The sequence below is a fragment of the Corvus moneduloides genome, chromosome 16, assembly GCF_009650955.1.
Source record: "Corvus moneduloides isolate bCorMon1 chromosome 16, bCorMon1.pri, whole genome shotgun sequence".
Lineage (NCBI taxonomy): Eukaryota > Metazoa > Chordata > Aves > Passeriformes > Corvidae > Corvus > Corvus moneduloides.
Genome location: NC_045491.1, coordinates 8,975,817 through 8,990,417, shown reverse-complemented (window position 1 = coordinate 8,990,417; position 14,601 = coordinate 8,975,817). Strand labels below are relative to the sequence as shown.

General features: G+C 55.6%; 1 protein-coding gene across 1 annotated transcript in view; it reads left to right on the top strand.

Annotated features, from left to right (window-relative positions):
- The first annotated feature begins 3,997 nt into the window (after window positions 1-3,997).
- HS3ST6 (heparan sulfate-glucosamine 3-sulfotransferase 6) overlaps window positions 3,998-14,601 on the top strand; it is a 30,052-nt gene continuing 19,448 nt past the window's right edge. Inside the window, exon 1 of the mRNA XM_032126296.1 lies at window positions 3,998-4,384. Coding sequence (XP_031982187.1) covers window positions 4,035-4,384 — 350 coding nt within the window. The 5' untranslated portion in view covers window positions 3,998-4,034. The remainder of the gene's footprint in view (window positions 4,385-14,601) is intronic.

The following is a 14,601-nucleotide window of genomic DNA, read 5'->3' as shown; positions in this document are numbered from 1 at the left end:
TTGAAATTCCTCCCGGAGTTTCAGATGGAGAATGTACAACTTCACTTTCCATCTTGAGCTGCTGTCACACATTTTAATAACAGGGGCTGGGCTCCACCCCAGCGGTGGCCGCGTGCCAGGATTCTGGAGCGAACCCGTTGGAGCGGTTGCGGTGAGCCTTGGGATGGCTGTGGTGCTGCTGGAGCTGTGGCTCAGCCCTGGCCCCCCCAGCCCAGCTCAGCCTCTTGGAGTGAGGATGGGGATGGGGCTTGGTTTTTAATCCTTGGTGATGAGTTTTTGGTGTCTCCTTCGCTCCAGGTGAGGGGGAACTGGGTGTGGAGGGGATCAGCTCCATGTGCTGCACTCATGATCCGAATCAGGAGATGTGATCCATTCCTCCTCCTTGCTCACATCCTGATTCTGTGATGTTCTCTGGCAAGCTCTGATGGCCCCACCTGGGTTTCTCCCTCTACATCCTGCCTTTCCCCACTGCAGGACCAGGAGAAATCCTCCTGCAATGTGACACTGATGATGGGTTTTTTCCCCAAAACCCAGTGGATAAACCTCAAATCTTGCCAGGTCCCTGGGGAAAGGCCTTTGCCGAGACCCCAGATGGGACTAGAGCAGGGTGGCCGAAGCTCCTGGTGATATCCCTGTCTGGATGACCCCATGGATACTCATGGTGGGGACCCCAGTGGAGAGTGACCCCATCTCACGGCCTGGTGGGGCTGTGCTGCTTTAGGGACAGTCACAGCGCTGCTTTTCCAGCGAGTGTCACCATGCCTGAGGCTGGGGCATCCTGCATCCCTTGGGATGAAGTTTGCCTCCCTTCCTCGCCTTGCCCCGAGCTGCCTTTTATGGGCTGCTCTTTGAACCTGAGCAGTTGTGCTGTATTTGTCCAACACTCGGCTGCAATCAGGGAAACAGCCTCCCTAATTGGATTGGGACGGCCGCAGTAATTGGCTGTTTGGGAGCAGCCGTTTCGAATCAAGCTGTGCGCGCCTTTAATAAGTTTGCTCGCCTTTATCAGCCTGGCAAACTGCGCCATGGAGGTGACCTGCTAAATGATCCCCCGTGTTTCCAAAGCATTTTTCATCCCTGCTGATCCCCTGAGCTCTTTTCTTTCTTTCTTTGTAATAACAAACTCGGGGAAATCCCAGAAATCCCAGAGCAGCCACGCTGCGGCTCCCGCCTGCCTGTGGCGGTGGGCAGAGGGGGGCTGGAGGAGGGTCACGGTGCTGGGGGGGCCAGTGGGGCAGCAGGGGTGCCATCCTGCTGGTTTTGGGATGGGGGACAGGGTGGCCAAGGGGAGCACGGAGCTCAAATGGTGCTGTGCTGATGTTGCTGCATTTGGCCTCTGTGGAGGAATTTGGTGGAATTTGTCATCTGTCCTGGATCAGGCTGGACCTGCCCCTGCTTTGGGACCAGCTCAGCCCATGATGGGAAGAGCTGATGCCACTGCTCTGACCAGGATTTGGCCACGCGCCAGCTCCTCCATGGAGCATCTCCCTCCACAGCTCCCCCTCTGGAGCCACCAGTCCAGCCATGGGGATTCCCAAGGACTGCTCACTCCTGTCAGGACCCAGGGAGGGAAGAACAACCCTTGTTGTGCTTCAGCGGAGACAATCGAGGGTGGTGAGGCCCTGGCACAGCCACCCCTGGGCAGCCACTGCCAGCCAAGGATACCAAGCACCGGGATAACATTGCAGAACCCATTTATTCCAACCAAAATGCTCTGATTTTGCTATAAACTTGCACATGAGCTGCTTGTCCTTAATTGCCTGAGCTGCCTGTCTGGTGGGGTCTGGGGTGAATCCAGGGACCCTCCTGCAGGGCCCCCCAGCTCTTCCAGACACGGGGCTGAGGTGACCTTGGGCACATCCCAAGCCCTCGGCGCCTGGCCCCGGCTGCAAACTCATGTTTTAAGCCTTTTTCCCAAATTTTGAAGGTGAGAAAGGAAGCCTCTGACTGCACTGTGGGGAGCTGGCAGTGCCAAGAGGCCCCGTGGCACCAGCCCTGTCAGCCCCCCACGCCGAGGGTGAGGAGGGTGAGTGCCCTGTGCTCCCCCCTCCCGCCTTCCCAGAGTCTCCCTGGCTGTGTTTGGACAGAAGTTTGTCAGAATGGATCTGTTCTTGCCAAACGTTTCCATTTTGACAAATTGGCATTTTCCAACAGCAACATTCACCCTCCCAACCCAAACAGGGAGCTGGAGCCGCCCCCGCCTGGCGTGGAACAGCTCCTGTTTCCAATCGCTGACGTAAACCCAACCCGAGCTGGCAAGTGCCACGGTTTGGATGCGCGTGTGTTTATCAAACTGCTCTGATAACAACTCCGCTTCCTCGGTGTCATCGCTCCTGCCCGGCTTTCCCTGGGGAGCTTCACCCTGGGAGCTGGGAGGGATCTCCGCTTGTTCCCTCCCGCTGGAAAGCTCCCGGTGCGGGACAAGCGGGCGTTGAGCAGCCGGCGAGCGCCAGCCACGAGAGGGCACAAAGCCCTGGCCCGGCAGCCAGGCAGCCTTGTCACCGTGTCACCCTGCAGCCCTGTCACCCTGCAGTCCTGTCACCCTGTCGCCCTGCAACTGCATCACCCTGCAGCCCTGTGACCATGTCACCCTGTCACCCTGCAGTCCTGTCACTGTCACCCTGCAGCTCTGCAACCGTATCAGCCTGCAGCTGTATCACACTGTCCCCTTGCAGCCCTGTCATCCTGTCACTGTGCCATGCCACAGCCCTGTCCCCATGTCACCCTGCAGGTTGGTCACCCTGAAGCTGTATCACCCTGCAGCGCTGTCCTCGTGTCACCCTGCAGGTTTGTCGCCCTATAGCACTGTCCCTGTATCCCTGCAGGTTTGTCACCTGCAGCCCTGTCCCCGTGTCCCCTTGTAGGTTTGTCACCTGCAGCCCTGTCCCTGTGTCCCCTGCAGGTTTGGTACCCCACAGCTGTGTCCCCATGTCACCCTGCAGTTTGTCACCCTATAGCACTGTCCCTGTATCCCTGTAGGTTTGTCACCCCACAGCCGTGTCCCTGTGTCACCTGCAGGTTTGTCACCTGCAGTGCTGCCACCATACAAGTCCCCATTGATGCCACAGTGGCCCTACAGAATCATCACTGATCCCCAATCCAGCTCTGCTCCACCTTCTTGATCCCAGGCCGTGGATCCCCCTCCCCGCCATACTCCACCTCTTGGGAGACTTGGGGGATCTAATTATAAAAAGAGTTAATTACATGAATAGGTTAATTAAGACACCAGCCTGGTGCCTACCTGGCATCCTGCACTGCTGCCAGAGCCTCCCTGGTGGGACCCTTTCCAAAAACACCCACTGGAGCCCCAGGAATGATGAGAAGAGGAGGGAATAAATGAAAGAAATATTGATAGGCAAATGTGGTGAAGTATAGAGAAATGTGGGAAATCATGGGAAGACGTGAAAACATAGTGAAATGTGGGTAAGTGTGGTAAAAATATGGAAAAACGAGGGAAAAACAAGGGGGAATGTGGGAAAAACATGGGGAAACGTGGGAAAATAGGGGGAAATGTGGGAAAATACGGGGAAACGTGAGAAAAAGTAAAAAGATGGTATATCATGGGGAAATGTGCAGTAACATGGAAAAACAAGCGGAAATGGGGGGGGGGGGAGGGGAGGAAAATACAGGGAAAACATGGGAAAACAGGGAAATGTGGGAAAACGTGCCCTCCTGCCAGGCAGGGCCAGGAGTGCTGCCCTCGGCGGGGGCTGCTCCGTCCGGGTGACACCCACGCGTGGGGGGCCCCTGTCCCTGCGGGGATCCCGGCGGTGCCCCCCGCGTGCGCCGCGCCCCCTCCCCGCTCCCAATCCCCTCCCTCCCCATCCCTCCCCTCCCTTCCCCTCCCCTCCTCGGGGCGTCGCCGCCCCACGCGCGTGTCCTCGCCCTCCCCCGCCCCGCGGGTGGGCGTGGGGGCGGCGCGGGCGGGCCAGGGCTGGGGGGGAGCTCGGGGGGCCCGGGGCCGGGCCGGGAGCGCGGGGAGCGCGGAGGGGGGCGCGGGGGGCGCGGCGGCGGTGCGGGATGCGCGGCCTCCGATGGGATGTAGCGGGCGGCTGCTGGGACCCGCCGGGGGCCGCCGCGCCTCGCTGCTCCTCACCATGATCCTCTTCTTCACCTACTTCTTCTCCTGCCTGCCCGGGCCCTGCGAGCCGCTGCCGCCCGCGCTGCTGCTGCCGCCGCCCGCCGCGCTGCCCGCGGGGCCGGGGGCGGCGGGGGGCGCGGGGGGCGGCAGCCGCCGCTTCCCCCAGGCCATCATCGTGGGCGTGAAGAAGGGCGGGACGCGGGCGCTGCTCGAGTTCCTGCGGGCGCACCCCGGGGTGCGGGCGGTGGGCGCTGAACCCCACTTCTTCGACAGGTGCTACGAGAAGGGGCTGCGCTGGTACAGGTAAGGGGGCGGCGGCGGCGGCGGCGGGGTCGGGGTCGGTAATTAGCGCAGAGCTGCGTTAATTGCCTCCCGGGCCGGAATGCGGCGGCTCTGCAACAGGCGGGTGAGGGCGCGCCGGGTCCCGGGAGAGAAAAGGGGTCCGAGGGAAAGGGAGGAGGGGGAGAGTGCAGGTCCCGGGTGGGACGAGAGGGGGGCGGCAGCTCCGACCCTCGTCTGGCCTGGGGAAGGGGCTGGCGGCTGCTTTTGCGGGGCTGCTGCTGAAGTCGGGAGCGCTGTGACTGTGAAAAGCGGTCTCAGTGTCCCCCTTGTCCCCGTGTCGCCGTTTTCCTCCCTGTCCCCGCGTCTCCCATCCCGCATCCCACCCGGTCAGGGATGAAACCGGTAGCAAAAATGTGCTCGTTTAACTCCCCAGACTTTGCGATTTTAACCTTTAGCACTTTATCCTCAGCCGTCACCCCGTTTCCCCAGCGGGTTCCTTTAGGAATTGTTTTATTCACGTGGTTTATAAAAATAAAGGGAGCGAGGACCTCGGGCTTGATCGTGGCTGTGCTTGGAATAGGGAGCGAGCGAGGGGTGAATCAGTGGGATCCTTGGTGGGTTTGTGGAGAAGGGCAGAGCTGGAGTGATCCAAGGAAGTTTGTTTTTTGAGGGTTTCGATGGAATTGAACTCTTCAGGCGATAAAGCATTCGGAAGAGCAGCTACTGTGCATGTGGAGTGTATTAAACTCCCGTCTCCTGGCCAGCTCCGGAGCGGCCGGGCCAAGCGGAGTCGGGAGCGAGAAGTCCCTTGAAGCCGGGGATGGAATCTGCTCCGTTATTTTGAAGGGAATCCAAATGTGTCGATGTATAAAAGCGCCGTGGTGTTCTCGGGGAAACATCTGAAAATAATAAAAGGAGTAGCTCTCCCTGTCCTTCCTGCCTCTCCATCCCCTTCTCCCCGAGCCCCGCGGGAATACCGGATTTCTTACATGCCCTCAATGTTTCGGGGGAGGTTGCAGCTTCCCAATCCTCGCCAAAGTAACAACCTGTGAAAAATCAGCGTGTTTAATGGAAAGAGTAATTTTAGTGGTAATTTTACCCGCAGAGTTTCAGCTCTCTGAGCCCACATCTGGGCTGTAAAGTTATGACTTAACACACCTTCAAAACCCAGTAAGCAGCGGCGCTTATTTTTATGGCTGCATTAATATCCCCGTGATTTATGAGCTCATTCCTCAGCTCCGTTTGGGTCCGCGCTGCTCGAGGAACAATAATGATGATCACTAATCTTTTTGGGGTGAGGACTGCGAGATGGCTCTCACTTGGCAGAATGGGAGTTTAATGACTGCGAGCACATAATTAAAGCTGGGAAGATCGAACGCTTTCATATCGCTCGGCGGAGCCCAGCGAGGCGCTCGCAGGACGGACCGCAGAGAGAAGGAGAAATAAATCTTAGTTTGGATGGCTCTGTTGCGAGTTTTTAGTGCTGTAAGTGCTTGCAGGGAGCCTGGCCTGGCACCAGTTTCGAGACGATCCCGCATATGGTTGTGGTAAATTTGGAGAAATGGAGCGGGGAAGGTGTTCAGCGTGGGGAAGCGGCCGCTGGGCTGGGGAGAAGCTGCATCCTTTGGGGCGAGGCAGAAAATCAGGAGATGTTTTGCTTTAACTCTGCGTAGAGTAAGTGTGGTTTTAATCACACACACACACAACTATTTCCCTTCGCTTCCTCTCCTCTCTGCCTCTTGTTTTGTCTTCTCACAAGACCTTGCAGTACCGAGGGATTTTATCCCCGGGAAAGCCAGACAGAGCTAAATGTTTAAAGCTGGGATGTGCTGGAGGGGAGGGAAAGAGAAATTGGACAGAAATTGGACAGAAATTCAGGTTTTTCCAATGGATATCTCAAAAGAGGTGTAAACATTTTTAAAATATTTGAACTTGCTAGGAAACCAAAATTACACCAACTGCTTCTCACGCCAAGATATTTGGCCCGAAGGCACCTGTAGGTTGTTGCTTGTCTTGAGTAAATGTGGAAAAAAAAATTCTCTTGGAAATATCACTCCAGAATTATTTCATTCCTTTTTAGTAGCTCAGTCCCACAGTGATTTCCCTGCTCTGGCAAAAGCATCTCCTCATGGGTGATGAGTAGTTTGTTATAAGTTACTGACTGAAATAATCCATTCTTACTGGATTGTTTTATTTAATTTAAATTTGAAATAGCCCAAAGCTCCTTTTTTTTGGAGTAGTAGTGAAAAGAAAATGTTCTGCAAAAGCATCTCCTACAGAATTCCTTGAGTTACTACAGCTTTAGCTAATTCTAAGAAGATTAAACACCTTTTCTGGGCTGCAGCATAAATGACTTAATGGCTAATCCAAGCATGATGGGATGTCTTCTCCTCAAGAAAAACATGATTTTAATTTTTTTGGCATTCAGTGCTGCTTGAAGGAAACTTAAGTAAAAAGAAGAGGCAATGCTGGTGCCAGTTTGGGGTGTGGGGAGGCCTCTTTGGGAGCCTGGGACTGTCTGTGTCTGTTTTGTGGGAATGTAGGTGAGGACAAATGTTAAAAACTGAATTGGATCCGAGACACTTGGGGTGATATTCAGAAATCCACTGCAAAACTTGGAGCAGCTGTGATGCTGTGGGTGCCTGTGGGGATTGAGGAAAACAACATTTGTGGGCCGAGTCGCTGTGGGGTGAAGGGGTTCAAGGGCTGGAACCCCCTCGGTGTGAGGGGAGCAGGTTTGGGCTCACAAGTGACATTTAGGACGTTTTCACACCTTGTATGGTGGGGCTGGGGCTCTGCAGTGTCACTGCTCTGCTCCACTGGGGACAGTTTGGGGGCGTAGCAGACTCTTTGCATGGGATTGTTCCCTTTTCGGATGCCAGAGCTGGTTTGGTTCCCACGCAGACGTTCCGGCCGTGCCGTCTGCCTCACACTGGAGTTTGGCACAGTCTCGGGGATTCTGGAGCTGTGAGGAATGGGGCTGGAGAAATGGGGGCACAGCAGCTTTGGGGAGCACGGTAGTGCTGGGAGAGGGGCCTGGTTTGTATGAAATGGAGTTTGAGGGAATTCAGCTTTGAGGGAATTCATGTGGAGAGCTCTGAGCCTGGTGCAGCTCATCTGAAGAAGAGTCTCCTCATCCCCATCTGCCAAAACGTTGTGGCAACATCAGCTCAATGTGACGCTTTTCCTCTGTTTCCTGTTTCCTTGCGTGATCTGTGATCCCAGTCCCTCTTTTCCATCTTGTGTTCCTGCTTTTTCCAAGAGCCAAAGGAAGACTTAGGCAGGAATGGTGGTGGGCCAAGGCTCCCTCGACCCCGCGTGTCCGTTGGGATTGCGCTCTGGAAGCTGCACACCCTGGATTTGGAGGAACTGTAAAGAATTCCCTAATTTCTTACAGTTTGGACCAGAAGTACTAAAAAGTACTATGGGATGTCTAGTGAGTGGCCAAGCTGGAGCCCTGCAGCCAGAGGGACACGAGGAGCTGGAATCCCCCCCCCGAGCATCCTCTGGCCCTGCAGAGCCTTCCCAGAGCTCCGAGACTCTCGGAGGCCAAATTTAACTTTTCATAGTCATTTTCCCATCCCATCCAATGCAGAACATGAAAGTTCGCATGACAGGAGGAGGAACTTTCTGTGGGGTTCCTCATCCCTCTGTGCTTCTGCTGGGGTGTCCCAGCTCGGGAGCATCTCTGGGAAGGTGGACGGGGAGCAGAGAGCCGCTCCCTGGGACGTGGGTTTTCCCCCCTCCCCTTCCCCAACCCCATTCATAGGAGCTAATAACACTCTTGAAAGGCATCCAGGATTTCTTGAGCCAGACTTTGTTATCTCGGAACCTCGCAACCCCGACGCCTTTGAGCGACAGGGGAAGGACGCGGCTCCGGCGCTGCTCTTTTGACTTTTGCCGGGAGTGTTATTGGCAGTTGAAAAGTAGAGCTAAGTAGGTGCCTTGAGGGGTTTTTGTGTGAGTTGTGATTGTACAGACAGATCAAGACACTCTATAGCGCGAGCTGCTGAACAAAACCAGCTCCTCTGGAGCCACCAGGCTGCGTTTTGGCACCGCTCTTGTGTCCCCTTCCAGGGCGAGCTTCTCACAGGCGCGCTTGAGAAGCGCATAGGTGGGAAAAGACAAAGCAATCTGGCCGGAGTCAGATGGCGATGCACGGAGACCTGCTCCGGGACATTATCTTTATTCATTGGCACCGCTAATCTCTCCTCCTGATGGACTCGGTTTCAGCGCTCTGGTGGCTCAGAGCGGCCCTTGTTTTCCCGGGGCATTTGCAGACACTCAGCCCTGCCGCTTCTCGCCTTTATTACTTTGCAATCTCGCCTCTTTTTTCACTTCCATTCACGAGTGAGACCTTTCTGTCTCAGCTTCCCGGATCCCCCGTGTTTGGGAAATGAAACCTCAAGTACAAAGAAAACATGCGGGAAACCTGAGAGAAAGCTGATTTTAACTAAGAATAAGATACATTAAAGCTTTCACTTAGGGCGTAGTGTTTTGGATCGGCTTTTATGCAGTGTTTTAGCCCCAGCCGTACACTTAGGACCAGGCTTAAGCGCTGGGTGCCCCCGTGGCAGCCGGGTGGGTCTCCCTGATGATATGCCCCTGTTTTCTGCTCCCTAACACACATCGAGCGCTGCCCGGGCTTGGGAAGCAATCCATAATACGTGCAAAGTTTGGGTTTCTGCAAACTGCTTTCACGTGGGATTAAAAATAGCTTTTACTGCCACGATGAGGAATTAACATTTGAAACCATTTAAAGGGCTCCCAGACAGGGATTGCTGCGGGCCGGGAGAGAGAGGGGCTGTGCCTGTCCTGTTTTGGGGGGTCAGTGATGGGGTGAGGAGCACAACTCAACCCTCCTGCCCCCCACTTTCACGCTGTTATTCCCTTATTTCCGGCTTTTCTTCCCGATCCCATGAAATGCTTCTTGCTGATCCAAGCAGGTTTGGGAGCCCCAATTTGAGCCTGGCTCAGCCTCCAGGCAAAATGAAGTCGGGTTGTTCCTTGTGCTGTTGCTCATATAGTGTCAGGCTCGAGTGATTGGAGCTGCGTGTTAATGTCGGCCGGGATTTTGGGGATAAAAGCTGCGATTTGCAGGGTGGAAGGAGCTGTGCTCTTCCCGTCTGAGGAATGCTTTCCCTGTCTCTGTCTCTGTTAAATAAATGAGGGGATTACACCCGGGCTGGGCACGGGTTGTGCAGGAGTAACCTGAGTTCCTGAAGGATTTCAGATCTGCCAGTGCTGCTATCCCAGACTGCTTAAATACACCCAGAAATCACGGGGCTGGTTAGAAAAAATAATATGATGGGAATTAATACCTTTGGAAAAGGCTTCTTCATTCCTGTCCTTTCTCTTGTGCTCTCTGTCGTAACCTCAGGGGCTAGAAATTGAAATACTGAAATGTGGGGGTGTTTTAATCCATGTAACTCCAGAGAAGTTTTGAAAATATGTCAAATACTGCCAAAAAAATTCGCAAAGAGCCAGGAAAGCCACAAGGCTTCTGTTAGGGGAACTATTGAAAGCTTGGAGAAATAATCATTGCAGTGCAAAGGAAAGTTTAGGAGTTTCTCCTTAAAGGTATTATGCGGGGTTTTTCTCCTCGATTATTTTTAGATCGTGACAGGAGGTGGAAAAGGCCGGTGGATTTAGAGGGCGCTTTCATGCAAGGAGAGACAATTACTTAAGAGAGTTCAAAGCTTATTTATAAAACAGTAATTACCTTCCCCTGGGATGGAGATGGGCAGCTCCGGCGGCGGGGAGGGAGTTACAGCACTTAATTGGCAAAGATGCTTAAAAGCTTCCTCCTGACCTTTTCAAAAACTTTCTGCTGCAACAGGCTCGGGCAGAGATTGAAAACCTGCCCAAGGAAAGGCCAGGTTTAATACCAAGACTTAGCTCTAAATGGCTTTTCAAAGGGCTGTGGAAATCCTCCTGCTTAGGGAGCTGGGAGTGTCGGAGGGAGGGATGGAGGGATGCTCCATGTCTGCAGGACAGGGCTCCAGCAGCAGGGTAGGACCTGAGCCTGGCAGCTCCCTCCCCACATCCCAGCTCTTGGGATGGCCAAAATATTAGAATGAGGAGCACAGGGGTGTTCTGAGAGGCTTCTGTGGGACTTGTTTGGGAACCTGGTCTGGGGAGTGGAGGCAGCCAAGGCTGATCTGTGCTGGGCACATCAGGGCAGTGGTTTGAGCCTTTCATTGTGAGAGGATGCACAGGCTCTGGGAATTCATGGAACGATCTGTGTTGGAAGTGACCTCAAAGATTCATTCCACCCCTGCCATGGGCAGGGACACCTTCCACTATCCCAGGTTGCTCCAAGCCCTGTCCAACCTGGCCTTGGACACTGCCAGGGATGCAGGGGCAGCCACAGCTTCTCTGGGCACCTATGCCAGGACCTCCCCAAATTCACCCCATGTGAAGCACAGCCCCAACCCCCCAATCACACCATGACGAACACGTGGTGGTTGCAGCCCTGAGCATTCTCCGTGGCAGGGTTGAGGGCTCAGCTCAGCTGTGCTGGTGAGGTTTTACACACTCACCTTTCATGGTGATTGTCCTGGGTGGAAAATTCACAGCGGCTCCTTGGATTTCGCCTCCTTCTCCTTCTGCTCAGAGAGAGCTCGGAGATCACAGGAATCTTCAAAATTATTCATGCATCCCTTAAGTGAGTCACTCTCGAGCTGAAGACTCGTTTGAAATGCAAAGGTGGATGTGGCAGGCAGGGCACTGGGACAGTGACCAGGGCACAGAGGCAGCTGTGCCCCCTGAGTGGGATCCTGCAGGTCGCCCCAGGGCTTGGGGGTCAGTATCCAGATCCGTGTGATTTCAGGGCTTGTGGGGAGCGGGGATGAGCCAGGGTTTGCATGGCTGAGATGGTTCAGGGCCATGGACCAAAAAGAGCAACCCTGTCCCGCCATGTGCTGCTGGTGACATGGATGGCCCTGACCTGGAGCACCAGCAGTGCTGGTCCCAGACTGAAATATGGGGGGGAATGGCTTCAATTCAGAAAACATTCACTATCTGGGCTGTTAAAGCAGCAGCATGGAATGTTTTAGGCAGCCTGGGAGAACAGCAGCACTTTGGGACTGGAATGAGCTGCTGGGCTCCTCCTGGGAGGGATTTAGGTGTGCTCCATCAAGGAAACCCCACAACAGGCAGGGCCACGAGGGGAATAAACTGCTCTCTCCCAGTCAGCAGTTGACAGTGAGGGGGTGGTAGGAGCATCCCAAGCCACCGGGGCTGCTCTGCATCTTAACACACAAAATTGATCAGGAGCAGGAGAGAATTACATTAATATAGTCACTTGTCACTGAGGTCTTATTAGGAATCTCCACTCATTAATGTGGAGAGAATAAGGATGTGACCTTGTTAACGTCCTTGGGCAGGGAAAGGCTGACTGACCGCTTTGCTATTGATTTATCACTTAGCCCCTGAACTGTGTGTGCGTGGCCATGGCCCTGGGCACACCTGGACCTGGGCACACCTGAAGGGCTTTCTGTAGCTGGAATGAAGAATCGGCATCTCCTCCCCTGCCCTGTCCACACATTCAGGCTGATTCAGCTGGGAATTTGCAGCCGTGTTGTGCAAATAATAAATAAATAAATAAAAGGACGAGTCGGTGATTGATGGGAAGGGCCAAGGAAAGTGACAGATTCCGTCCCCAGAGGCCACATCCCGGCGCTGCTCTGTGGGGGCTGCTGGGGCCTCCTGCCTTGTGCAACTTCCCAGCTGCTCCAGAGCCGCGGCATCCCAAACCCCAGGGCTGGTGGGAGCTGCTCCCGGCGCCCCTCTGCTCCCCACGGCAGCCCCCAACCCAGGGCAGGAGGGACCCGCTGGGGGTGCAGGAGGACTCGGCTCAGGTCTGGGATCAGTTTTGGGCTCTTCATGGCAGGAAGGACATGGAGTGTCCAGGGAAGGGAACGGGGCTGGGGAAGGGGCTGGAGCACCAGGAGCTGCTGAGGGAGCTGGGAAAGGGGCTCAGCCTGGAGAAAAGGAGGCTCAGGGGGGACCTTGTGGCTCTGCACAACTCCCAGACAGGAGGGGGCAGCCGGGGTGGGTCGGGCTCTGCTCCCAGGGAACAGGGACAGGAGGAGAGGGAACGGCCTCAGGCTGTGCCAGGGGAGGTTCAGGTTGGATACTGGGAGAATTTCTTCCCCGAAAGGATTGTCCAGCCTTGGCACAGCTGCCCAGGGCAGTGGGGAATTCACCATCCCTGGAAGGATTGCAAAGCTGTGTGGATGTAGCACTTGGGGACATGGGTTGTTGGACTGGATGATTTTAGAGGGCTTTTCCAACCATGATTCCACAATTGCATAATTCCTTCGGTGGGTGAAATCAAGCCCCCATCAGGGCAGGATCTCAAAATGCTTCCATCTCCACAGCCCTACATCAGATTGTTTAATTTTATTTTGTTTTATTTCGCCCTCTCTGGATGCTCCTGTCAGTGCTGATCGTGCCCAAATGTTTTCCCTGTCTCCACCTGCCAGCTCCCCCATCCTGCTGTCCCCATCCCGCCTGTGCCGCCGAGCTCCCCGGTAATTCCAAGTGACAACCCCCCCGCCTCCACGGACACCCTACCAGGGAGGAAATGTCGATAAAGTGGAAGCGAAAGAAATCCTCCAATTACCGGCAGTGCGGAGGGGCTCGATAAGTGCCATTGATCAGGTGCTTGTCAGCACGATCGCTCATCGCTGCTGCTGTCAATACCTGGAGCTGGGGAGGGGGGACACTGATGTCCCTGCGGTCCCCGGCGTGCCGGAGCCTCTCCAGGGCTGCCGCTGGCTCCTCCCAGCCCCTCGGAGCTGCCCAGCCGCTCCATCCCCAGGAGCGCCAGCCCGGCGGGACGCGCAGCCGGAGGGACGGGGGGTTTATTCTTCCCCAAGAGCCATCGGCCGCTTCCTCTGGCGCTTTTCTGGTTCCCAAAGTCATCTTCCGAAGCCACACAAGCCTGAGAAAAATTTCGAGGGGCCGCTGCCAAGTACTTTCAGCTGAGAATTTAGGTTTTGTTGAGGGAAGGCATCATTTGTCTGCATGAAAAGCCGGTTTTGGGGGGAGGGACGGGTGGAACGTCCCCCCGCGGTGTCGGAGCCCCGAGCGTGACAACCTGCATCCGCTCCCCGCCACCCGCGCGGGCCGGGCCGCCGCCTCGCCTCTCCTGCACAAAGGAGCCGTCGGGCAGGGCTGGGCTGCTGCCAGCAGGACAAGGGACAGAGGCGTCCCCAAGGGCCGATCCTGCTCCGTGTGCTGCCGCTGGAGCGGCATCCGGGTGGGACACGAGGGGCTGGGAGCATCCCAGCGCCCTGATCCATGGAAGGAACCCTGGGCAGGACTGGGATTTAACCTGCTGTGATCTGGCACTGTCCTGCCCTGACCTTCCCTGTTTTCCTGGAATCCTGGCTGCCTCTGGCTGGCGCCTATGGCTGAACTGATGCTTTGGTGTTTATTTGGAGCTGGTGTGAATGGGGAGGTTTGCAGGGAGGATGGACAGGCTCTGTGTCCGCTGGAGCTCAGAGCTCGTTTTGGGTGGCGTGGGATGGATGGAAGCACGGTGGGCTCCGCCTCTGTCTCAGTTCTACCCTGGTGTCACCCCTGGCAGATGGCTCCAGGTCACTTGTGTCCCCCAGGGCTGTGGTTGTGTCTCTCCAGGCATTTGTGTCACATCCCTCGCTTCTTCCCAGTCAGTGATGAAGGTGTCCCCAGCCCCCCCAGATCCCTGGGCTGGTTTAGGGAGCCACCAGGGACAATGACCCCAACCTCCCCCGGCCCCTGGGCTGTGATGGCAGAGGGGACATTGCCTGTGCTGAGCTCGGAGCTCACAGAGTCACAGAATATCGCAAGTTGGGAGGGATCCATTGATCCAGCTCATCCCTCGTGATGAGTCCAGCCCAGAGGTGAGCAGAGGTGGCCTCAGAGCCCCCAGCCCCAGGCAGGGAATAGGGCTGGGAGCCTGGTGTGGCCCCAGCAGGTCACCCTCGTTAGCCTGAGTGTGACATGCCAGTTAATTACCTGCTGTGTCATCAGAAGGGATGTGTGGGGCCGGTGTCTCTCAGCCACCGTGTCCTCACTCCGTTTGATCCCAGTCTCGTTACAAGGCAGATAATGAGGGACAGCCTTGCTCAGTTCTGATCTTGGTGTGAATATTAAAAATTCATATTTCCCTGCTTTGAGGAGTGTCAGGAAGCGTGTGAGGGTGTCCTGCAACCACGGGGCTGAGCAGGGATCACACCCAGGCCTCT